Genomic DNA, 21,470 nt, shown 5'->3' with positions numbered 1-21,470 from the left:
ATTTTTAAAAGTGTGGGGACTTTTTGAAGAACTCTCCTATAAATGTAACAAATACATTAACATGTGCAGCTGCTATAAGAAAGGCACGCTGTGTTAATACTTTCAATGACCTACCCATGACTATCCCAAGATCATCTGGGGTATTCTTCAGCAACTCAAATACCACCAACATAGATGTGAGCTTAAGAATTTTTTCCCCAGTGTGCATCCATTTGAATTATATTTGCCATTTCACTGCCCTTCTGCTCACTTTTGGAAGCTCCTGTTGGAGCTTCTTGCTATAATTTCTTGTTTTCATCCCCAAATTATTTAGGGTGTTGTCCACTTGGTACTCTCACTGCTCACCCTCACCTTCAGTTCTTTTATGAAGTCGGAAAGCACAAGTCTAATACAGATCCCTGTAGGACCCCATCATTTACATCCCTTCATTCTAAGAAGCCCAGCTACTCCTACTTTCTGCTCTTTACCCAACTATTAATCCATAAGAGCTTACCCAATGGCTAAGTCTGCTCAAGAGGTTGTGCATGTATCTAGCTTTGTCAAAATATTTTAAAATTTCAAGGAAACAATGACCTGGTTCACACAACCCAAACCAGACATAGTGGCTTCTGTAACACAATCAGCACTTGACCATCTTCTGTCTTCCAAACCTATACAGCAGTGGCCTGTTATATGGTCAAACAATCCTGAAATAACCCATGGGTTACTGTAGGGCTATCTGAGGATTTTTTAATACTCCAACAATCCATGCCATCCAATTTTGACTAGAAGTCATAAACTGAGAAAGGTAATCATACAGGATAATTTGTGTACAGCAATGTCATGGAAGGATATTATTTGAAAATGATAATATATTCATTTTCAATTTCTCACTGAAATATAGAACATCTTAACTCCACTATTTGCCTCAGTTCTTCAAGGTTCTCTCCTGAAAACAACAATTCAGGCATACAGACTGTCCAACACCCTCTGCAGTGAAAACACAAACCACTTATTCTCTTTCTCTGCAATTGCCTCATTCTCATATTAGTAACCCTTTAACTTCCTTTCCATCTAGAAGTTCATCTGCCTCTCTAGCTGATTTCCTGCTTCTGATGAATTTAGAGAATCCTAGCATTTCTGGTCTTAATATTGTTACTGATATGCTCCTCAACATTGTTTTTTACACACTTTATTTTGTGCTTTCATTTCATTTGTGCAAATCTGTGCTCCAAATCTAAATTTCTGAAGGAAGCCTTATTTTCTCTAAAAGCTTCACTGACACTACTCAGTCACATGCTAGCAAACTCTTGGTCTTAGCTGTAGCTTTTCTTGCCTGCAATATACATTATAACAGAGAAATCATATGCTTTCCAAAGGAATGCTTTGTTGTCAGAAGATGCCCCAAAAATAGAAGTGACAGACATGATCCTTGCCTGTCCATCTTTTTTTGTTTGTTTTTTCTCACTATATGTTCTTTTGAGCACATCCAACAGAGTCATGAGGTGAAAGCTGAGAGAACTGAGCATATTATACATTCTTGGTACTTCCCCTCCCTGATCTGTATCTTCACCCAAGGCTGTAACTCAGTTCTCAGATTAGGTAGCCATTGTGGCGCTTTCCATTAACTGAAAAGGGTGGAAGGAAACAATCTTCATTAGGATTTTCCCTCCTGAGGTCATAGTACTGTCTAAAACATTGGTTCCGAACCTTTTCTATGTCCTGTGCCCCTAGAAAATGTTTGATTTATGTTCGCACCCACTACAAAAGTAATATCACCATTGAAGTTGAAGAAGTAAAATTTCTAATTTTTGAACAACAAATTGAACCACATAGAGCACTGCAGGTGAACAAACTGAAATAAAAAAAAGCTTTTAACTCAGAAAAATTGTAAACAGTAAAATCAATCCCAATTGTGAACACAAAATTCAATGACTTCTTTGTTCCCAACCCTCTCATTCACAATTTTATCAAAACATGTAACTTTTTTGCTGATTGCCCCACAAGTCTGCCTGTGGATTCAGGTGATTCCTAGATTTTATCTTGATTTGCCAAAAAAACAAACAAAAAAACCCCCCAAAACCCACAACCCTGAATCCAAATGCAAACAAAATAATAATAAATAATTTTATTATTAGGAGAAGTTTTGGGCAAAAACATTGCAACACAACTTTGTTGTACCCCCTAAAATGCCATCTTGTATCCCCATGGGGACAGGTACCCCAGGTTGGGAATCCCTGGTCTTCGAAGCTCAGGAGAACCATATCCTAGGAATCACAGAATGGGTCCCTAACCAAGCTTTTATTATTCTTGTAACTTACTTTTTAGCCATTCCCCCTGCTCTCTATTTCTGAAGCCAAATCTTTGTTTCCATTTTTATCATGTATGTATCTGATTTAAATTTGTTTAATTATCAGTCTTAAATGTCTATGGTGATTCTACCCTTAGAGTGTAGCATGGCATCTGTTAAAAGCTACCACAATGGAAATAAAACCAAAAAAGGCATTCTAGAAGGGAAAATAAGTACCTTATTGTATCTAGTGCCACATTAGAAGAAAGGGGTTCTGCTCAGTCTAAACTATCTGAAAATATTTTAAGGATAGCTGAGCATATCTAAGAAATGCTACAAAGGACAGTTGTATATTTCTAATTTTAATTGCTTCTAAATGAAACCATCATTATCATAATTTAACTGCTTCAAATTAAGTCAGAATTATAAAATTGTTGTACCATACAAAAGAGGGGGAAAACCATTTGCCTGCATGTTTACAGCATGGAGGAGCAATTTCAGTCTGCTCCATCTGATTGGTAATTTAACTATGGAAGTCAAACATTAAATCAGACAGACAGGAATGTCAGCTAGGTTTATGGAAAAATGTGCTCAGTGACTTTGAAAGTTCCCATTGGGGCATCAGATGCTTGACCGGCCAGCTCATTAAGCAACATAATCAAGATTTGAAACTTCATGAGAGAAGGAATATGCAGAACTTGAAAAAAGATTCTCACAAAACATTTAAAATATAATTATTTAGACAAATAAAAATGCTTCTAAAAACCATTTTGAGATATAGCTGGTGGACTGATGGCACCCAAAAGTACAGTTATTTATTACAACAGGGAGTAGGTAATACATTTGTTCTTGCTTCAACCTGAAGACAGACACAGACATTTTCAAACTAAGTGTTCCTTTGGGAAAGGCACAGGGAATATGTAGCAGTACCACAAATAATGAAATATATTTATCCCCCTCTCCGTCTCTCAACAAACTCCACTCTACTTGACAAAGAATGTTTTTCTTTAAGATTGCTTTCCCTCTCTTGAGAATATCAATTATTCTTCAAAAATGATTTTTCTATAAAAGGGTTCTGTAGTCCAAAAGTGATGTAGGCTATAACATTTCACAGTAGATACTCTATTCCGCAACCCATGCCATTATTCCAGTCAAGCAGATTAGATCAACAGTTGTACTCCACTATTTTAACAATACATGAAACTTTGGGAAATCTCTATGTAAAATGTACACTGTACCTAGCAAAGTGCCTGTGTTTTATTATTTCATTTCTATACTGCCCCATAGCCCAAAGGCTCTCTGGGCAGTTTACAGCATTCTCCGCCTGCTCTCAGTCTTACCCCACAACAACCACCCTGTGAGGTTGGTTGGCCTAAGCATCTGTGACTGGCCTGAAGTGACCCAGTTAGCTTCATGGCCAAGCAGAACCCAGAACCCAGATTGCCTAAGTCCCAATCTCATACTCTTAACCACTACTCCCTACTGGTTCTCACAACCACAGTATTGTGTTTAATTCATTCTCCAACAAGTTCTTTTCTGCAAACAGAAGAATTCCTTCTGTCCAGCAGAAGCTTTTACTTGAGGAGATAGGGAAGCAATTCTCATTTTGAAGCCCCTTGCAGCAGTGCCAGGTCCTGGGGGAGGGCTGGACTCATACTGCAACCAGGCAAACATCAGGGATAAGAAATCCCTGAGAAAGAACAGCAGAAGGAATGCAATGCTTAGATAGAACGGCTGTATACTGAGATGGGAGGAGGGAGAAGGACAAGCTGGTAAACAAAGTATACAGAGGCTGACACCAAGTTCATGAACCTCTGCGACAAAACCAGCTGTAACAAATTCTGGTAGAATTGTGAAAAGCCATTGTTCTGACAAAACTCCAAAACATGATTATCATCTAATGATTGGCAGAGAAACACAGGGACCATGGGTTGCATGCTCACCTCCATGCTGCACCTACCACTCTCTGGCAATTAAAAAATGCTTGTGTTTTTGTTGTGTTTGCTTTTTTAACACCAAAACATGTCTCCACAGCCACTAAGTAATGCCAAAAGGGCTAATCTCAGCAAACTGCAACAAACTGAAGTTAGCTAGTGTAGGACTCTTGAGTGCTACAGAGCACTGCCACCAATTTATTTATTGCCCTTTAATGAGCATTGCGGGGGCTGGCAGTCTGAGAGGTGTTCTGTGAGATACAATCTATGTAGGCAGATGTCATTGGACCAAACATTTGTTCAAAACTCCCGAAGTTTCCTGCTTTTGATCTAATGTATGACTTCCCAATGTATAACTTACCAATTCCCAACCCTAACTTCCCAATGGATTTTGCATGAACATTGGCAGTACAATATTCTGATTTAGATGACACTGGAAAACAACTTCGGGGAAGGAATTCAGTATCTCATCTTATCATATACAGCTAGTTATGTCTCAGAGAGCAAAGCTCATGTATTGTCCTGACTGATCTCACTGTTATCAAAAATATTACCTACCTGGTCAGAAGGCAAATAATGCCAGTAGCCTGTGTTTTAAACAAGAAAAAGGATAAATACCAAAACATAAACTGAGATCCAGATCATGGGAGATGACATTGCATACTTCTTCATGGTTTTCATGCAGGAACTGGTTGCTGAATCAGTTTGTGTGTACTGAACTACTGCTGTATAGCCAGGGCTCATCCAAGAAAAATGATGCCTCTAGCAGAGGCAATTTTCTATATGGAGAGACTGATTTGCATGACACTCCCAGTGAAATATCTAAAAAATGCTACAGTTCACGGATTGGCCACTGGGGGTGCAATTTATTATTTCTTGCCCCCACATCTAATGATTGACCTGTTCTTCCTCCTGTGGGGGGGTCTAGGGGATGGAGGGGAAGAGTGGACCCAGAGAGCCTTCTGGCTATGGGGTGGCATACAAGTGCCAGCGATAAACAATAATGACTCATACTGACAGTGGACAGACAAATAGACCTTGAGATATGGCTGGCCCCTGGTGTTTTAGAACAAGGAGGATGTTGAAACGTGATGATACAACATAACAGATAGAGCCCCACAGAGGTAAGGAAGAATGTACATTCTGTCTATGGCTAAATCTTGGTGAATCTCTTTAGAGAAGGTTGCACCAGATAAACTCTACACACTGCTAATCCAAGAGTTGATATGTATTGATGCTGGACTTGAGTGAGGAGTCTTCATGCAAAGAAGGTGAAGAACCTTCTGCTTGGACATCAGCAACAGCATAGTAAACCACACTGATGCAGCTATCAAGGAGTAATCAAGATGCACTCCAAGTTGTTGGCTTTAATCTTAGCCACAACTCAGTGGAAACTGTGGGGCTCTTAAGGAGTAGCCCATTGTATATGTAAAAAAAGTAAGACATTCCTCAGCTATAGAGGGAACATTCCTGCTCTGCTGCAAAATTGAGGATAGCATGTGATCTCTGAGGCAACACACTGACACGTGGAATGTTTTATTTTCAGATAATTACTCAGATGACACTGAGAGAAAGAGCAACACCATTCTGGTCACCTGTTAGGAGAACTGCAAATGGAAACGCATCACATGGTATGGTCTAATTCCATAATTGCAGAGCTGAGACAAAGCACAGTCTCCAATTACATGCCTCCCTGCTAGTTCTAAGAGAAGACGGTGCTCTGTGGCAACTTGAACCACACAGAATGTCCTCAAAAAGTTAAAAACAATTTTGCAACCTTTAAGCGCTGTAAGGCATTAATGTGAAGTGGTCTTTCCAAGTCAGGCCACTTCTCATGAACTCAGAAGTCCACATTGCTTTTTCTCAGGAAAACCAGGTTCAAAGAAACTGGTAAATAGGCTAGCAGAAGTGGATCTCAAACAGAAAGGATGGAGAGGACTGTGTCTTCAATACCCATTTTAGAGGTTGTAGTTTTCATTTTCTGGATATGATTCAGGATATCACTAGTGGTAGAATACAAGAATCCCTCTCCTTCAAAAGGCAGGTCCTCAGTCCTAGCACATACTTTTTACATCAACTCTTGTGATGGAAGCCAAATACAACAAGGCCATAACACCTGCTAAAAGTGTTCAATCCACTGTATGCTCTATGATATGCCATACTGATCTGCTGGATAGTCAAGCAGTATTCCTCAGACTGGAAAACCATGGTCATATTGTTCATCAGTTGGCAGATGATCAAAGGAGGTGACCTTCCCTCACAGGAAATGTTAGGAGGCCATGTTGGCTTCATAATTCAAAGCATGCAAAGTCAGGGCAGCAACTGAAAGGATCTCGCATTCCATGGTATCTAACTTTCTACATTCACAGCCAACCAATGCAGTATCAGGTTTTTCCTTTTGTCTTCCCTCCATGATGATCGGTGCCTCCATGATAATAGAACTAGGTAGCTAATGGATGAGTACATAAAACAATAGAACCCTCTTCTAGTACTAGGTACATATTTTCTATCTTGGGGAACATGGGAGTTAGTAAGGAGGGTTTTTTTGAGGGGAGTCCAATTTTTAATGATAAGGAAAAATGAAGTTAACATATGGGTAATTGTTACTTGTTACACTTTAATAAAAGGACTATGCTTTTAAAGTCTCATCTGAGTCTGCCAGAGAGGGAAAGAGGAAAGGCGAAACCTGTGCACAATAGCTTGAATCTAAACTTAATTGCAGGGAGGGAGGGTCTTCTTCTTCTCTTTTCCAAGGGTCATTGTGGAAGACAGGGCTGAGGCACTCATTACAGGGAACCAGACTTTTACTGTGTGTTTTAAATCTATTTTAAAACTCATTTTAATGCTGTTTTGTTTTATGATATTTGTATTGTATTTTATTGTTTTGTTTTATGCATTGTTGTAAACTGCCCAAAGAGCTTTGACTATGGGGCATTATAGAGATGATGGAGACAAAGATGAGGATGAGGATGATACAGGATTAAGTGAATCAGCTGGGTGATGCCATCATGGTTATGCAGGTGGGGAACTGTGATACCTTGCCTGCTGGCACTCCTCTCATTGCTCCTTCAAGTGAATCTCCTGCCTGTGTTATCTTCTAGTAACTGGCATCACCTCTTCAGGGAGAGGGTCCTCTGTATCTGACAGACTGTTCAACTCTTGGTGCACACTCCGGCCAAGTCTGCCCCCTGTCTCATCAGTCTTATCTGCCAACTCCACTCCTTGCTGTGTTATCCCCCCATTCCCACAGGATGGCTGATTGTCACCTCCACCCACATGCAGTAACTCTCCTCCTTCCTCAGACATTTCTTAGCCTTGATCTGATACTGTAGTCCACAGACCTTCCAGAACTCCTTCATCTTTGCTGTCCAAACTCCCATTCCTATCAAACCTATAAACTGGTCACGTGCATCCTGGCACACTTTCCATGTGTGTGCATGCACAACGAAAGGGGACTTTTGCAAGAGCTTGCTCGCTTTCTCAATCATTCTCAAAGCTGCCAAAAAATCCAACTCCCATGGCTTGTTGGGTGCTACAAACTTGGAAAAATGAGAGACACCAAGGCACTTTGAAGAATTAGAAATTCTATTCTGCGCACACAAAGTGTTGAAAGCACACCATTCTAATAGGATCAGGGGCCACCAGAAACTTCATAGACATTAATTTTGTTTACCTAAGAATTAACTCTGCTTTGAGAATTCTTGGATATCAGTTTAAACTGAAGATTTATCCACCCATCCTCCTCTCTATTTGGAGACCCTTGTCTATATGTTGAAAAAAAGAAAGTCAGGGGAAGGCAGCTTCCCGAACTGCATCACAATCCCCAACACCTTTGCCCTCATTGCAAAAATGTATGTGCATTTAAACAAGGCTCAGTTGTTTAGCAAGTTTGATCTATGAGTTGCTTACAATTTGCCTAAAATACAGGAAGGAGATGAATGGAAAATAGCATTTCATTTCAGATAAGTCACCCCTGACTTGGATTGGTAAAGGGGGTCCTCCATCTTGGATGACTTTTGGATTGGTAGAGGGGGTCCTCCATCTTCCTGTATTTCATGAATGACTTATTTTCTGATTTTCTTGGACAAGTTGCTGATGGTTTACCTTGATTATTTATTGATTTACTCTAAATGTGGTCTGCATTTATATGTATTGATTACTGTATTGCACGAATACTGCCTGCATGTTAAATTAGAAAAATTGAGGCTGACCTTTTATATGCTGACCTTTCCAGGATATAAAGTTTTAGTTCAAGACATCAAGATGGACCCAGAAAGAGTCCAAAAAGTTTCCTTGTTTACCTCATACTAAGCATGAGTTGCAAAAATGTCTAGTCTTTGTCATTTTTTATCATAAATTTCTACTAAATAATACCCAGCTTACAACTCCACTGACTGATTTACACAGAGGTTTAAAAAAAGCAATCTGCTTTTCACCGGCTCTCCTCCTTTCAGAATGCTTTCTAGTCTTTAAAGAAATAGTTAACTTCGCACTGTCAATGGAACCAAGTAAACCATTTGTTCTGGAGACAAACACCTCTGATCAAGCACTAGGCACCATTCTCCTGTAAAAAAGGATGATGACAATGAGTTACAGCTTTGCACTCACCACCCCACAAGTTAGCTGCATTAGAGCACAAGTTTATCATTTGGGAAAAAGGGACTCCTGGCCATAAAATCTGCTTTGGAGACCTGGAGACATCTACAGAGAGGGCCTGAGCATCCCAATGATATTTGTACTGCTCATAGAAATTTAAAGCATTTTCAGATGACCAAACTCTTGAATCAATAACAGACTCTCTGGGCTTCGTTCTTTTCATGTTTTCATTTTTATGTCTCTTATTTCTCGTCCTCTCAAAATATTCTGGCAGACACCTTTTCTCATAAACCAGAATTCCACTCAAGCCATAAACATCAACCTGCACCAATCCTCGTTGTTCATCCTCAAAGATGAAAAATGCCTGCTCCGAGTACCACACTGGCTGAAGGATTTATGCCTTGTAAAGCAGAACAACACATTTGTGCAGGCAAATCTAGCAGAGTTGAGGGGTGGGTGAAAATGCATCTCCCTTTCCTCTCAGCCTTCCTTATCACCTATAGTGTGCGTGTGTGTATCCCTTCTACAAAGCGGAGGGGAAAAGTCCTGCATCAATTTTATGACTCCCCTGCCATGGGGCATTCTGTATTTTACACAACATTGCACATGGTTACCTGTGATTTCTGGTGGCTTTGGGTGCATCACAAAGTCAAGTCCTATGTTCAATCCTGTGCTGCATGTCAGCTTACTGAACAGCTGATTGGAAAGTTGGTGAGACTTCCATAGCCCCATACTGTTCCCTCAGTACCCTAAAAAACTTTAAATTTCATTAAGGCCATGCTTCAAACAAAACAGTTATTTTGGTTGTGGTAGATTTATTTACCAAGATAGCCCATTTTATTCCATGAGAAGTACTGTCCACTGCCAAGACTACAAGAGAATTCTGTGTGCAACATATTTTCTGTATGCATGGCTAGTCTGAAGACCTTACTTCAGACAGTGGCACTCAATTTACAGTGCATTTTTGGTGAAGACATCTCACTATTTTGGAGGTAGACTTTTGTTTGTCACTGGATGTCATTACTGGTGTTGGCTGAATCTGCTTATAATAATGCCCCACATGCCTCTACCTGTTAGAATCCTTTTTTTTTTTTTTTTTTTTTTTTGCTAAATCCAGCTACCACCTCAAATCTTCCCTGTCCAGGCAGTTCCAGAGCTCTATCTGTTGGTCAAGCATTAGAACAAAAACCCTGGTAGGTACAGGTTTGGTCCCAGACCCTGCAAGAGCTATCAGGTGTTCAATGAGCATTAGCCGGGAGCCCTGAGAGAAAAACTACACAAGCTGCCTCAGCAACATAGGTTTCCCAATTGCTACTGTGTAGCCAACTGTCAGCCACTGGCTGCCCATCACCTGCCATTCCTTGTTGTTCCTGAATCCTATCTGGTTATCCCTACCCCCACCCCCAGTATGGGTTCCTCATTCTGTTGCCTTTGACTTGCTTGTGATAGCATCTTTGCCTTGCTCCACTGTTTCCTGACCTTCGCCTATTCCTTGACTATGACCCTGCTTCTGACATCACTATTGCAATTTGGACTGTGGGTAGAGTCTGCCATGCCTCAGGTCTTGTTGCCTGTGTTCCCATGCATCTGCCTTGACTCCTGCCATTCATTACTTGGACCCTGACACCCTTGATGCTTGTATCACACTAGGTGTCTACAACTGCTGGTTTTTGTTTTGTTTTGGAGGAGTTGTGTTCTGTATATGCTCTATTACAAGGGAAGTTGAAAAGGGCCTAGTTACATTACAAAACAGTTGCACATGCTCATTGCCAGCAGGCATGGAGTTGCAAGTGGGTCACAAGGTCTGGTCGTCCACTCTTCCCTCTCCCTTTGAGAAACTATCTCATAGAACCTTTCCAAATTGTAGCACAAAACAATCATAACTTATAAACTGTTCTTGCCCCCTTTCATGAAAAGGCATCCTGCTTTCCACCATACTTTCCTGTCTTTTGTGGTTGCCAGAGATTCTCATTGCTCCCTTTCTCCTCTTCTACCCCACCCCCCTCATTCTGGCAGAGAGAGGGAGATATTTGAGCTGAAAGACATTCCAGGCTATCATTTCCACAGTAGCCATTTACAGTATTTGATGGACTAGAACTGTTATGGCCTGGCGGGCTGCTCTTAGGAGCCACAGAAGACTCTCCATGCTCCCTGTCTGAGCAGGTGGTTTCATAACCACAACCTGGGGAGAAACAAAGGTTGTGAAGGGGGTGGGGTTTAAGACCGAGAGTGATGTAGAGAGGCAGCCCAGCTCTTGCATATTACAGTCTGCTCAGACAGATCCATCCAATTCTGAGAAGGGTATGGAGGGGCAGAGTTGGGCAGATAACCTTGCAGTTTCAAGGTTATCCAGTGAAGATTCTCAGACCGTACATGAGAACCAGGCCACCTTGGAAAGTGAGGGAGACATTTCAGAACTGGGTGGGGAGGGTACTGAAGAAACGTTTCTTGGCCCTATCAAGAGAGGATAGGTGAAATGAGAAGACCAATGGAGAAGTCTCTGGCATTCCCACTGCCTAGCCCTCAAGCAGCAGGAGCCACCCTGAGACCCACATACAGTAGCTCTTGGGAGGGGGGGATCACCATAATGCCAGGAAGCTCTATAGTTTTCTACAATATGTTCTTCCCAGAACAGAAAGCAATACAATTTTTGAAACAGCAATCAAAGCTTCAAGCTGGTTTTGCTCCAAGCTCTTATCACCTGACCTGAAATGCTTATCCATGCATATTACTATCCTGGATAAATGTCAAAGTATCTTTCATAGCTGTTATGCTCCTTATTTTTAGCTGCCAAATGTGTGTACGTTTCCAAACTCACCATACTACTTCAAAGCTGATGAAAATAGTTACTGCAGAAATCCCTCTGCCCTCTGTAAACCATTTACAACTATACTACCATCAAACCCTCCAGTTTTTCAAACCGAGTCCCTCTTTTATCTTTTTAAGTATCCTTTTCCAACTTAGTTAACAAAAAAAGATTAAAAATACCATATGCACTATATTCTGGTGGCTCTTATCAGCCCAATTTTGCCCCCAGTCATGGTAATCTGCCCCCATCAACCACCACCTGTCTACCCAAATATACCTTGCAAACTTCATAGCCAAATGAGGAACTGAGATCTGGTCCAATATTTTAATTGCTACACCATAGTGACTCCTTACATTATTGCATCATAAGGTAAAGGTAAAGGTTTCCCGTTGACATTAAGTCCAGTCATGCCTGACTCTAGGGGGTGGTGCTCATCTCTGTTTCCTAGCCGAGGGAGCCAGCCTTTGTCTGCAGACAGTCTCCATGGTCATGTGGCCAGCATGACTAAACACCGAGGTGCATGGAACGCTGTGACCTTCCCACCAAAGTGGTACCTTTTTCTCTACCTGCATTTGCATGTTTCGAACTGCAAGGTTGGCAGGAGCTGGGACAGAGCAACAGGAACTCACCCCATTGTGCAGATTCGAACCGGCGACCTTTCGATCAACCAGCCCAGCAGCACAGCAGTTTAAGCCACTGCGCCACCTGCAGTCCCTATTGCATCACAGATATATTCAATTTCCTTTCCTAGCTAGAACAAAATGAACAATGCATATAGTTAGCACCAGAGATAGCAGAGGCTGATGAGGTACATTTTCTGATGCATATAAGGAGGTAGGCTTGTAAGACAGCCAACTCTCCAAGCCTTAATAATGAAGCATCTCAGTCCCAACAGTATCAGTGCACAAGAAAGTTATGCAGCCATGTGGGGAGTCCAGGATAGTCAATTCTTCCCTCCCTTCTCATAGCATTAAAAAATACATATACATAAATCCACTACCTTATCCTAGTTTTCCAGGCAAACAAACCCAATCATAGCAATAAAAAGTTGTGAAGGTGGAAAGCCAGGAGGGGTGTGCTGGCTGTCCTGTACATTGCACTGAGTGCCACATGCATGCATATCTGCCAACTGGACAGTAGTTGTGGATATGTACTCTCTGTAAACAACTCTGGACTCTCCATGAACGAGCTTGATCCCTTGAAGCCAAGATTGCTGACCTGAAGAAGCTAAGAAAAACACGGTCCTTCAGGGACTTAAAGTTGTGCTCCAGTCCCTGAGAGACAGCTCCTTTGCTGCCACAGAGAAAAGGCTCTCAGGGAAGGAGACATAATTCTGAAGAAGAGGGAAATGACCTTAAAGAAGGTACCCATTCCTCAGATGATGAGCAAATATCATCTCACACTACAGATAAGCCTCTGGGTGGCCGGAGTCTTGTGGTGGTGTCATGGCCTGGCCAGCTCCAGATCTCCCTCTGCTGGTCAAGACAACCATCCTACTGGTGGCAACCATCCAAACAACCATCCTACTGGTGGCAGGATTGCTCCCAGAGAACCACCCTGCTAGTTGCAGGATTGGTCCCAAACTTGCAAGAGTTCTCAGGCTGATAAAATTGGGCATGGTTAGGTGTCTGCATTCCCTGCCAAAGACTCCTTTTCAAAGTAGCCTTGACTATCCAAATTTTATCAAGGGGATGGCAACCTCTAGCAGCTTCAGCAAGGCCCCTTTGTGGCTCTAGGGCCACACAGTGATCTGAACAACAACATGGGGATCGGCCCTCCAACTGCATCTGCTGGAGCCCTAGGATGGGGACTGGGATGCAGGGCCTAATTTGGCTGTTCCAAAGGGCCTGGGTGAGCAGCTTGAATGCCTGGAAGGAGGGGTCATAAATGGGGACTGCTCCGCTGCCTGGGGTCTCCCACAAAGGCCTATGGAGCTAAAGACTTCTACTAGGTGGGTCATCCAGGTCCTGTGGCCATGCTCCTGCAGACCAGAGCCACCTTCCTGAAGCACTGCCTGCACTTGCCCCCCCACCCCCATCACAGAAGTGCTGCTTGATGGGCCCTGCTGGAAGCAAGGGGGATACCTCCACTAGCAACAGCAGTGATGGTGGCTTCCAAGTGGTAGGCTGACCCACCTGTGCAGCAGGGGGCAAAGTGCCTTACTGCTTTCCTCCAGTGCACAGCCTGTGCAGCAGCAGACACGTAACTGCTCTCCTTCCAAAGGAGCAAGTAATGAGACCTACGCTGTGCATAACTATGTGGCAATAGCATAAGGCCTGTCTGTGCAGAGAACTGCATGGGGTGGTGGGGTGGCTTCAGCTCTTTTTCAACCTGGCTGCCATGACTAGGTGGCCTGCTACAGTCTTGGAAGTACAGCTTCTGTATACAGAAAGTGTTAGCTTGCTCCTTGGCAGTAAGGTAAGATATGGTCACTTTAAGAAAACCATGTCTAAAGGGCATGATGGTATAGTGATTAAAGAGTTGGATGGAGTCAGCTGATCTGGAAACTATGCTCCACTCAACTATGAAACTCACTGGGTGATTTTAGGCAGTCACAGACTCTCAGCCCAACCTACCTTACACGGTTGTTCTTGTGAGAATAAAATGGAGAGAAGAACCTTGTAAACCAGTGTGGGTTCCTTGCAAGGGGAAGAAAGACAGGATATAAATGTAATATGATAATAATAATAATAGTAATATCACAGTAGGGAAAGCTTTAATCAGTGACAGCAAAATGAGCTTTCCTAATAATCTTGTAGGTCAAGTACATGAAGTCAGATCTAGCAATATAAATGTGAGGTCAGCTTGTCATTGCCCACATCTCCAGCATCTATCCTCTGGGGGCATGCTTAAGTGTTGGAAGCCCACTGGTGCCCTATGTTCTGCACATGAGTTTTAAACATTTTAAATAGGTTCATTTCAACCTATTATCCAAAGTAAATGATGTGAATGATTACAGGGCTGCTTTCCTGTGTGGGTGTTTTTATATTATAGTTAGTTCTGTGTTTGATTTGTTGCTTGCCAGGTTAACATTTGAGGCTAAGGATTCTTGGATGGTACTGTATAGAAATGTGTTGGTTGTATGTAATGTAGTCTGTTGGAGAGGGAATTGCTGTACTTAGCATGTCAGGGCCAAATGTTACTGTTCTGTTATGCTTGAGCTGTAGCTAGTGCCATGCAGTGCTATGGGATAATTGATATTCCTCCTGAAATGTTCCAAAGTCAGTGGCTGGGATAAGGCATATCAGCATATTAATGATGCCTTAGCCCAGAGGTCTGAATGACTTCCTTCAGAAGCTTCATGTATGGGTTAAAAAGCACAGGAGAAAAGATGGAAGCCTAAGGCAAATCACAAAAGCTATGTGATATCATTAGTCCTACCCCAGCCATGCAACCCAAAAAGATGAGATGGCTGATGATTTTAAATTCATAGAATAGTGGGGTTGGAAGGGGCCAAGAAGGCCACTGGGATCAACCCCCTACTAGAGCTGGACACCAAGTGACACCATTTTACTCAGACAACTATCCAGTTTTGCCTTGAATGTCTCTAGTGTGGGAGAGCCCATGACCTTTCTTGGCAACACGTTCCACTGTCATATTGTTCTGACAGTTACGAAGTTTCTCCTTGTGTCTCGCCTGAATCTGGTGTACTACAATTTAAGTTTGTTGTTCCGTGTCCTATGCAAGGGGAAAAGTGAGAAGAGGTCTTTTCCTTCCTCTTTTTGACAGTCTCTGAGGTACTTGCAGAGTGCTACCATATCCTCTTGCAGTCTTCTCACAATTTTGTTCTTCCCATCTGTTTCCCAGTCTAGGTCATCCACTAAGATGACCAAATCAGAACCAGAGTGAAATGGATCCAAATGCTCTATACTATCCAATACCACTTGGAATTGAAAAGCCACTAACTTTTCCCAGTAACTTATTCAAGCACAACGCAAGTGATGCTTGACAATGATTATCCAACACTAAAGGATCCTAATTCAGCTATTTCAATAAGAATCTAAAGTTTATCAATTTAAAAGCAGTAGTATTGCATCTTCCCTCACAGATACCTTTGAAACTTTTGAGGTCTCAGTGTTAAGCCTTAACAGTTTTCATAAGTCAGAACGGGTATGGATACAAAGGACAAATCAGAGGTCTTACTGTTCTGTATATTATCTATATCTGCACATGCTAAAACAACATGACTAGAACAGGGCTAGACAAACATCTAGATTCCAGGATTTGTTTGTTTTGTCAAGAGTCTCAAGATTCACCATCTAGGGTCCATCAAAGAATCTCAAAGGGAAAAGATGGAACCAGTAGCAAAATGGGGGTTCCATTCCATGATAAGTTATATACTAGGGTGGCTACTCTAACTGATACACAATTTATATTTACAATACCATAGATCACAAAGGCTAATTTAAAATGCCAAACATACATTAAAAACCTGGTTGCACTGCTTTAATGTTTTAATACTGATTTGCTCAAAAACAGTAAATTCATTTAACACTCAAATCTTTATCAACTCCATTTCTCATATCCACTCTCTCTACTTAATCTAAGAAGAGGTGTATAATTTATATGTAGATTTTTAAAAATGAACATTTTCTCAACTTCAAGCAAAGTTCATAAGCACATGAAACACCTACATTGTATATTTCTGCATATTTATAATAATTTGATAGATAATTGTTGACTGCTAATCAAAAGTGATTGTCTTAATATTAATCTGCCAGATTAAATCAATGCTTTGACTTCATTATATTCATTGCAGAAAAGTGTATTAATGAAAAACCCAAAAAGTTATATACTAATCAACTTTTCTGAGACATGGATACATTACTGTGTTCATTTAATTACAAAACAAGTTTCAGTAATCCTAGATTTTAATTTCAGGCTTGTCTGAAGGACTAAAAATCTCATTTGCAGCAGAATTTGAAAACTACCAAAAATAAACATTCAATTGTTTATGGAGTATCTTCCACATACCTTAAAATTTCTCCAGTTCTATCTTTTACTTTCTATAACTGTGACCTTCAAACTGGAGTAAGCCCCAATTATGTACATGCTGACTGAGTGAGGCACACTGTTTGTCAACTATGCAGTTCACAAGTAAGGTGAACTACTTGCCTGCATCTCTTTTACTGACCACCCCCCCGCCCCCGCTCAAGCCCTACTTTCTAAGAGAGGTGGTGCTCAGGGCACTGTCAAAGTGCTGCAAAGACCTCAGAGCTTGTTTCTTCCCCATCCTTACTTATCTCAGGATGCTTCTTGTTCATGTGCACAAAAACCCAACTTTGCACAGGCTGAAGTAGTTGAGCTCACCTCCCTGCACAAATAGACCTGTAAAAAGTTCACTTTTATTTTCCTCCTCTCCCACTCCACCCTTACTCCACATGGTACACAGCTACAGCTATTGCTTTCATCACCAGAAATATGTACAGCTACTCTTGATGTCTGCTCCAAAATACACAGTGAAGAATTGTGCACAATCATTACCATTTTCTAGGCATTCCATTCTGTTCCTCCTCTGAAAGGAATCCTCTAGTATAAACAGGAATGAAGCCTTATTTTGCTATCATCATTACATCCTGCAGTAATTGTCTAGCATGGATCTTCCAGGTGATTTGGAGATTAACACTCTCTCCAACGAACTATTCTCCTGGAGGTCCTGTTGTGACTACTTTGCAACAAACGTTGAAGACAAAATTGTTTATCTACACTATGAGCTTTAAACTGTTATTAGAGCAGTTCCAATTAAGACATCTGACACAACCATCTGCCCAATTTTGTGGGATCAATTTCACAGTTGTTGCATTCTAATGATGGGAAAGTGTCAGGATCAATAATGACCAACCACAGCTCTTCCAGGAATACTCTGTGATCTAGTTTTGTTGCTGGAGGCACAAGTAACTGTGACAGCTGAGAGTACCTTCAACCACTTTTGGATGGTGCACCAGGCAGAGTCTGCCCATGTAAAAGATAGCCTGAGCATAGAGGTACAGGTGTTATCAGCCTCAAAGCTGGATTCTTCCAATGTGCTCCATGTGAGACTGTCCTTGAGGTTGGTTTTGAATCTGGAGCTAGTGATGAATGCAACAACTCAGCTGATGTCAGGGGAAGCCCCTTTTTAGCATTAGAAAATTATACTGGTTGCCTACTTACAACTAGACCAAGTTCAAATATTGGTGTAAAAATTTGTCACCAGGAAAATAGAGTGTCTTTTCCCTTATCAATATGTCTGGAAACTTAAAATCAGTTGACAAGATACTTTTGGCAGTTCCAAAGAGCCCAAGGTCCATTCACATCATGATAGACTTTATTATACTAGCACCTCTCTGACCATATTTTTTTCATTTCAATTTGTACTTCATCATCATTGCTCTCATTGTGCACATGTAAGCATGTTTGCGTACATGCAACTTTTTCTCTTGGCTTATGAATGTAAGAGGAGCCTGGTGGAGAAACGCTTTAAATACTGAGGTTGCAACTAGTAAGGCACTGGGTATATTACAAGGTTTCTGGGGAAGATTTCAATTTGGAAATTTCAGGCTTGGAACTTTTATAGGTTCAGTCTCTGTTCTTCCATGACCATGTACAGATGGTGTGCACTCTTTTGCATTTTCTCCATGTCAATACACTCTTTGACCTGGCTTGCCTCCTATTAGAAATTCAAATTATTTTTTCCTAACTCTCTTTTCTCCTCCTCTCTCTCCATCTGTTCAGAGGAAAAAATTAAGAGACACACAGAGTGCAGAAAAATGTTCTGTGCTATTTTTACACTCTTTTCTACAAATTCTGAAGTCACAGAAGCACAGCTGAAAGATCTTTCTTAGTCAATTAACAGAAAAAGAAGTGCAAAACGAAAACAAAGCAAATAACACCCTGGAAGAATGGTGAAATATGCTTTTCAAGGACACAGGAGCAAGACATTCAAAGCATTAGGCTTGCAGCCTTGGTAAAAGTGTTAGATTAGGGGGTCAATGAATGTTGATTCCTGTGCCAATTCAAGCCCCATGCTACCAGCCTTTCCTCCTCCCCCCCTCCTCCTCCTCCCAGCACTTCCTAAAATACCACAGAAGAATGGGAGGAGACACACATGCACAAAAATAACAGTGAAGCCAGGCATACAGTGCTGGGATGTTCCTAGATCCAGTTTAGAGTCCAGATATATAGATGACTGCTTTTGCCGAAGGTATTTTGCCCAGCTTAGGCTGCTGTGGTAGCTGCTATTCCTAAAACACTAACTTCTGGCTAAGGTGATGTATGTGTTTGGACTACTGAAGCATATTCTAAGCAGGACTGGATTTTGAAGATATTCTAGGAATTACAGTTGGTTTAAAATGTGCCATTCAAGCACATTCCAGAGATCCAGAAAGTTATATATTCCTAACAAGAAGGTACACTGGCTTCCAGTTTGTTTTGAGCACACTCCAAAGTGCTGGTTATGACCTCTAATGTTCTGTAAAGTCTGTAAAATAGTAACTGACAGTTGTGAAGCAATATACTATGCTTAAATCTCATTAAGTCAACCAACGTTTGCTGGTTCAAAAGAATTACAGGAAGAAAACCATTACTTTAAAACTGCCGAAATACAATGGGGGTACAGGAGAGAAACACATGTGGCATGTTTTCTTGTTCCCCTTATAATTCACTTTAAGAAGACTAACATATGAAAAATTGGCTTTCAATGTTACCTATTTTCTTACGGATTATAAACTGAAAATGGGATTGTTCATATATGGACCTAGTAGAATTTAGTTTTGAACATAATCTTCTCTATCTATCTTACCTAGACAGACATGAATTAGAGTGCATAGATTACCACCTTATCAGTCTGTAACCATTTAGAAATTCATTACTCACATCCAGAAAGAAATACTTACAAAGAAGGATCTTGGACAAGGTCTTTAAGGTTTATTCCACTACGATCCTCTGCAAGATTCCTGAAGCAACTGTCACTCACTGAGAGAGAGAGAGAGAGAGAGAAAGAAAGAAAGAGAGAGATGAAGACATGGGAAGCATGTACTGTATCTGTGAACGGTTGTTAGTTTTCTAGTAATTTTTAATTAAAAACCCCCAAACCTCAGATACTGCAATGAAAGGACATAAATGAACTTGCAGCTAGGTTGACTTAAAAAACACAGTGTCAAATCAAGTTACTAAATATTAAAGATGAATAAATGCCTCACCCAAGAATAAAAATTGAGTTCTGAATACTCCATCACATGACCTAATAAATCAAACAGGAAAGAAGACACTAAGGGCTAAACTAAACACAACACTAATGGAAGAACATGGCAGAAGGCAATATTTCCTTATCCCCCCTGCAGTCCCCAGTGCCAAAACCCTTGGTGTTTCTTTAGTCCCTGTGCCCCTATGTATGAGATGACAGTGGGAGGAAGAATCCAGAAAGAATGCACCCACCCGACTGTTTCCCTTTCCTTAACTGAATAGTTATGAATATTAATTTGCTTCCCCTTCAACACACACTTTTCAACAGAACATTGCTCAGGGAAGCTAACAATAAAAAAGATATTCAGTAAGAACACAATGTTAGTGCCATGCTAGATTAAACTATGGTCCATATAGCATTCTGTTAGCATTCTGTTCATACAGTGACGTTTCAGCTGCCCACATGAAACTTACAAGCAGGAGTTGAGTGCACTTGCACCTTCCAACTCATGTACCCCAGCAACTTCTGTACAAAGGCATACTGACCATAATACTAGAGGCAGCATACAGTCATCACTACTAGTAGCCATTGATAGTCCTTTCCTCCATAAATATAATGCCCCAATACATTTGGCATGGTGGCTTGGAGTGCAGGCCCAGGAGATCTGAGTTCTAGTCTCCACTCAAGCAGGACTCTGGCCATGACCCAAATTGGTTGTGAACCAAGTCAAATATCCCCATAAAGGTTCATGTAAATAAGGTTAATCCGTTCTGCAACTATTTTTTTATTCACAAAAATGTGAAGCAAAGTGACAAAGAACAACAAAGATCGCAGCCATCTCCCCCCTTCAGCAATTGTGTGTGTGTGGGGGGGAGACAAGTGCAATTGTGGGCATGCTGGGGGGGAGGTGGGCGCACTTGGGCAGGGAACATGGCCACAATCACGGCCATCTCCCCCCCCAGCACAAACGTGGCACCTCCCCCCCCCCCACCAGCATGATCGCGATCACGATCGTCACCCGATGCAGAGTTCATGACCTGGGGCAAAATTTTTATGCAATTTCTGTTCACGACCCTTCTGTCAGCTCCAGCTGGTGGCCCAGCTATATGCCTATCTGAGATAGCCTCGTTTAAAAAAAATCTATGCTTTGGTATAGCATTGCAATGCACTCTACATGGGACTTCCTTTGAGGACTGTTCAGAAATGACAGCTTGTGCATAATGCAGCTGCCACAGTACTAACAGTCAGTTCAAGAAGGTCTGAATGAGTAACACCACTTGTTTTGGTTGACGGACATGGTTGACTGACCAAAAGCAGAAGATAACCATTAGTGGGGAATCATTGGGATGGCGGCCAGTGACAAGCGGGGTCCCCCAGGGCTCTGTCCTGGGGCCGATCCTGTTTAATCTTTTCATTAATGACAAGAAGGAGTGAAGAGTCTGCTGATCAAATTCACAGATGACACTAAAACTGGAGCAGTGGTCACAACTGAGGAGCAGGTACTCCAGATCCAAAAGGATCTGGACAGACTATGGAAGTGGGCAGGAGACAACAGGATGGCGTTCAATGTGGATAAGTGCAAGGACTTGCACTTGGGGCATAAGAATAGCTGTCATAAGTACAGGTTAGGTGACAAGTGGCAGGAAAGCAGCACTTGTGAAAGGGACCTCGGGGTACTGGTTGACTACAGGCTAAACATGA

At 41.6% G+C, this 21,470-nt stretch overlaps 1 protein-coding gene across 13 annotated transcripts in view; it reads right to left on the bottom strand.

The window, feature by feature from the left end:
- The window catches only part of GPHN (gephyrin), a 375,414-nt gene that overhangs the window by 299,892 nt on the left and 54,052 nt on the right, over positions 1–21,470 (bottom strand). For all 13 annotated transcript variants that reach the window (XM_044436487.1, XM_044436489.1, XM_044436472.1 and 10 more), the window contains exon 2: positions 19,480–19,558. In XM_044436487.1, coding sequence (XP_044292422.1) covers positions 19,480–19,558 — 79 coding nt within the window. The remainder of the gene's footprint in view (positions 1–19,479; positions 19,559–21,470) is intronic.

The sequence above is a fragment of the Varanus komodoensis genome, unplaced genomic scaffold (genome assembly GCF_004798865.1).
Source record: "Varanus komodoensis strain SLA01 unplaced genomic scaffold, ASM479886v1 scaffold3, whole genome shotgun sequence".
NCBI lineage: Eukaryota > Metazoa > Chordata > Lepidosauria > Squamata > Varanidae > Varanus > Varanus komodoensis.
This window is presented reverse-complemented; position numbering and strand designations above follow the sequence as displayed.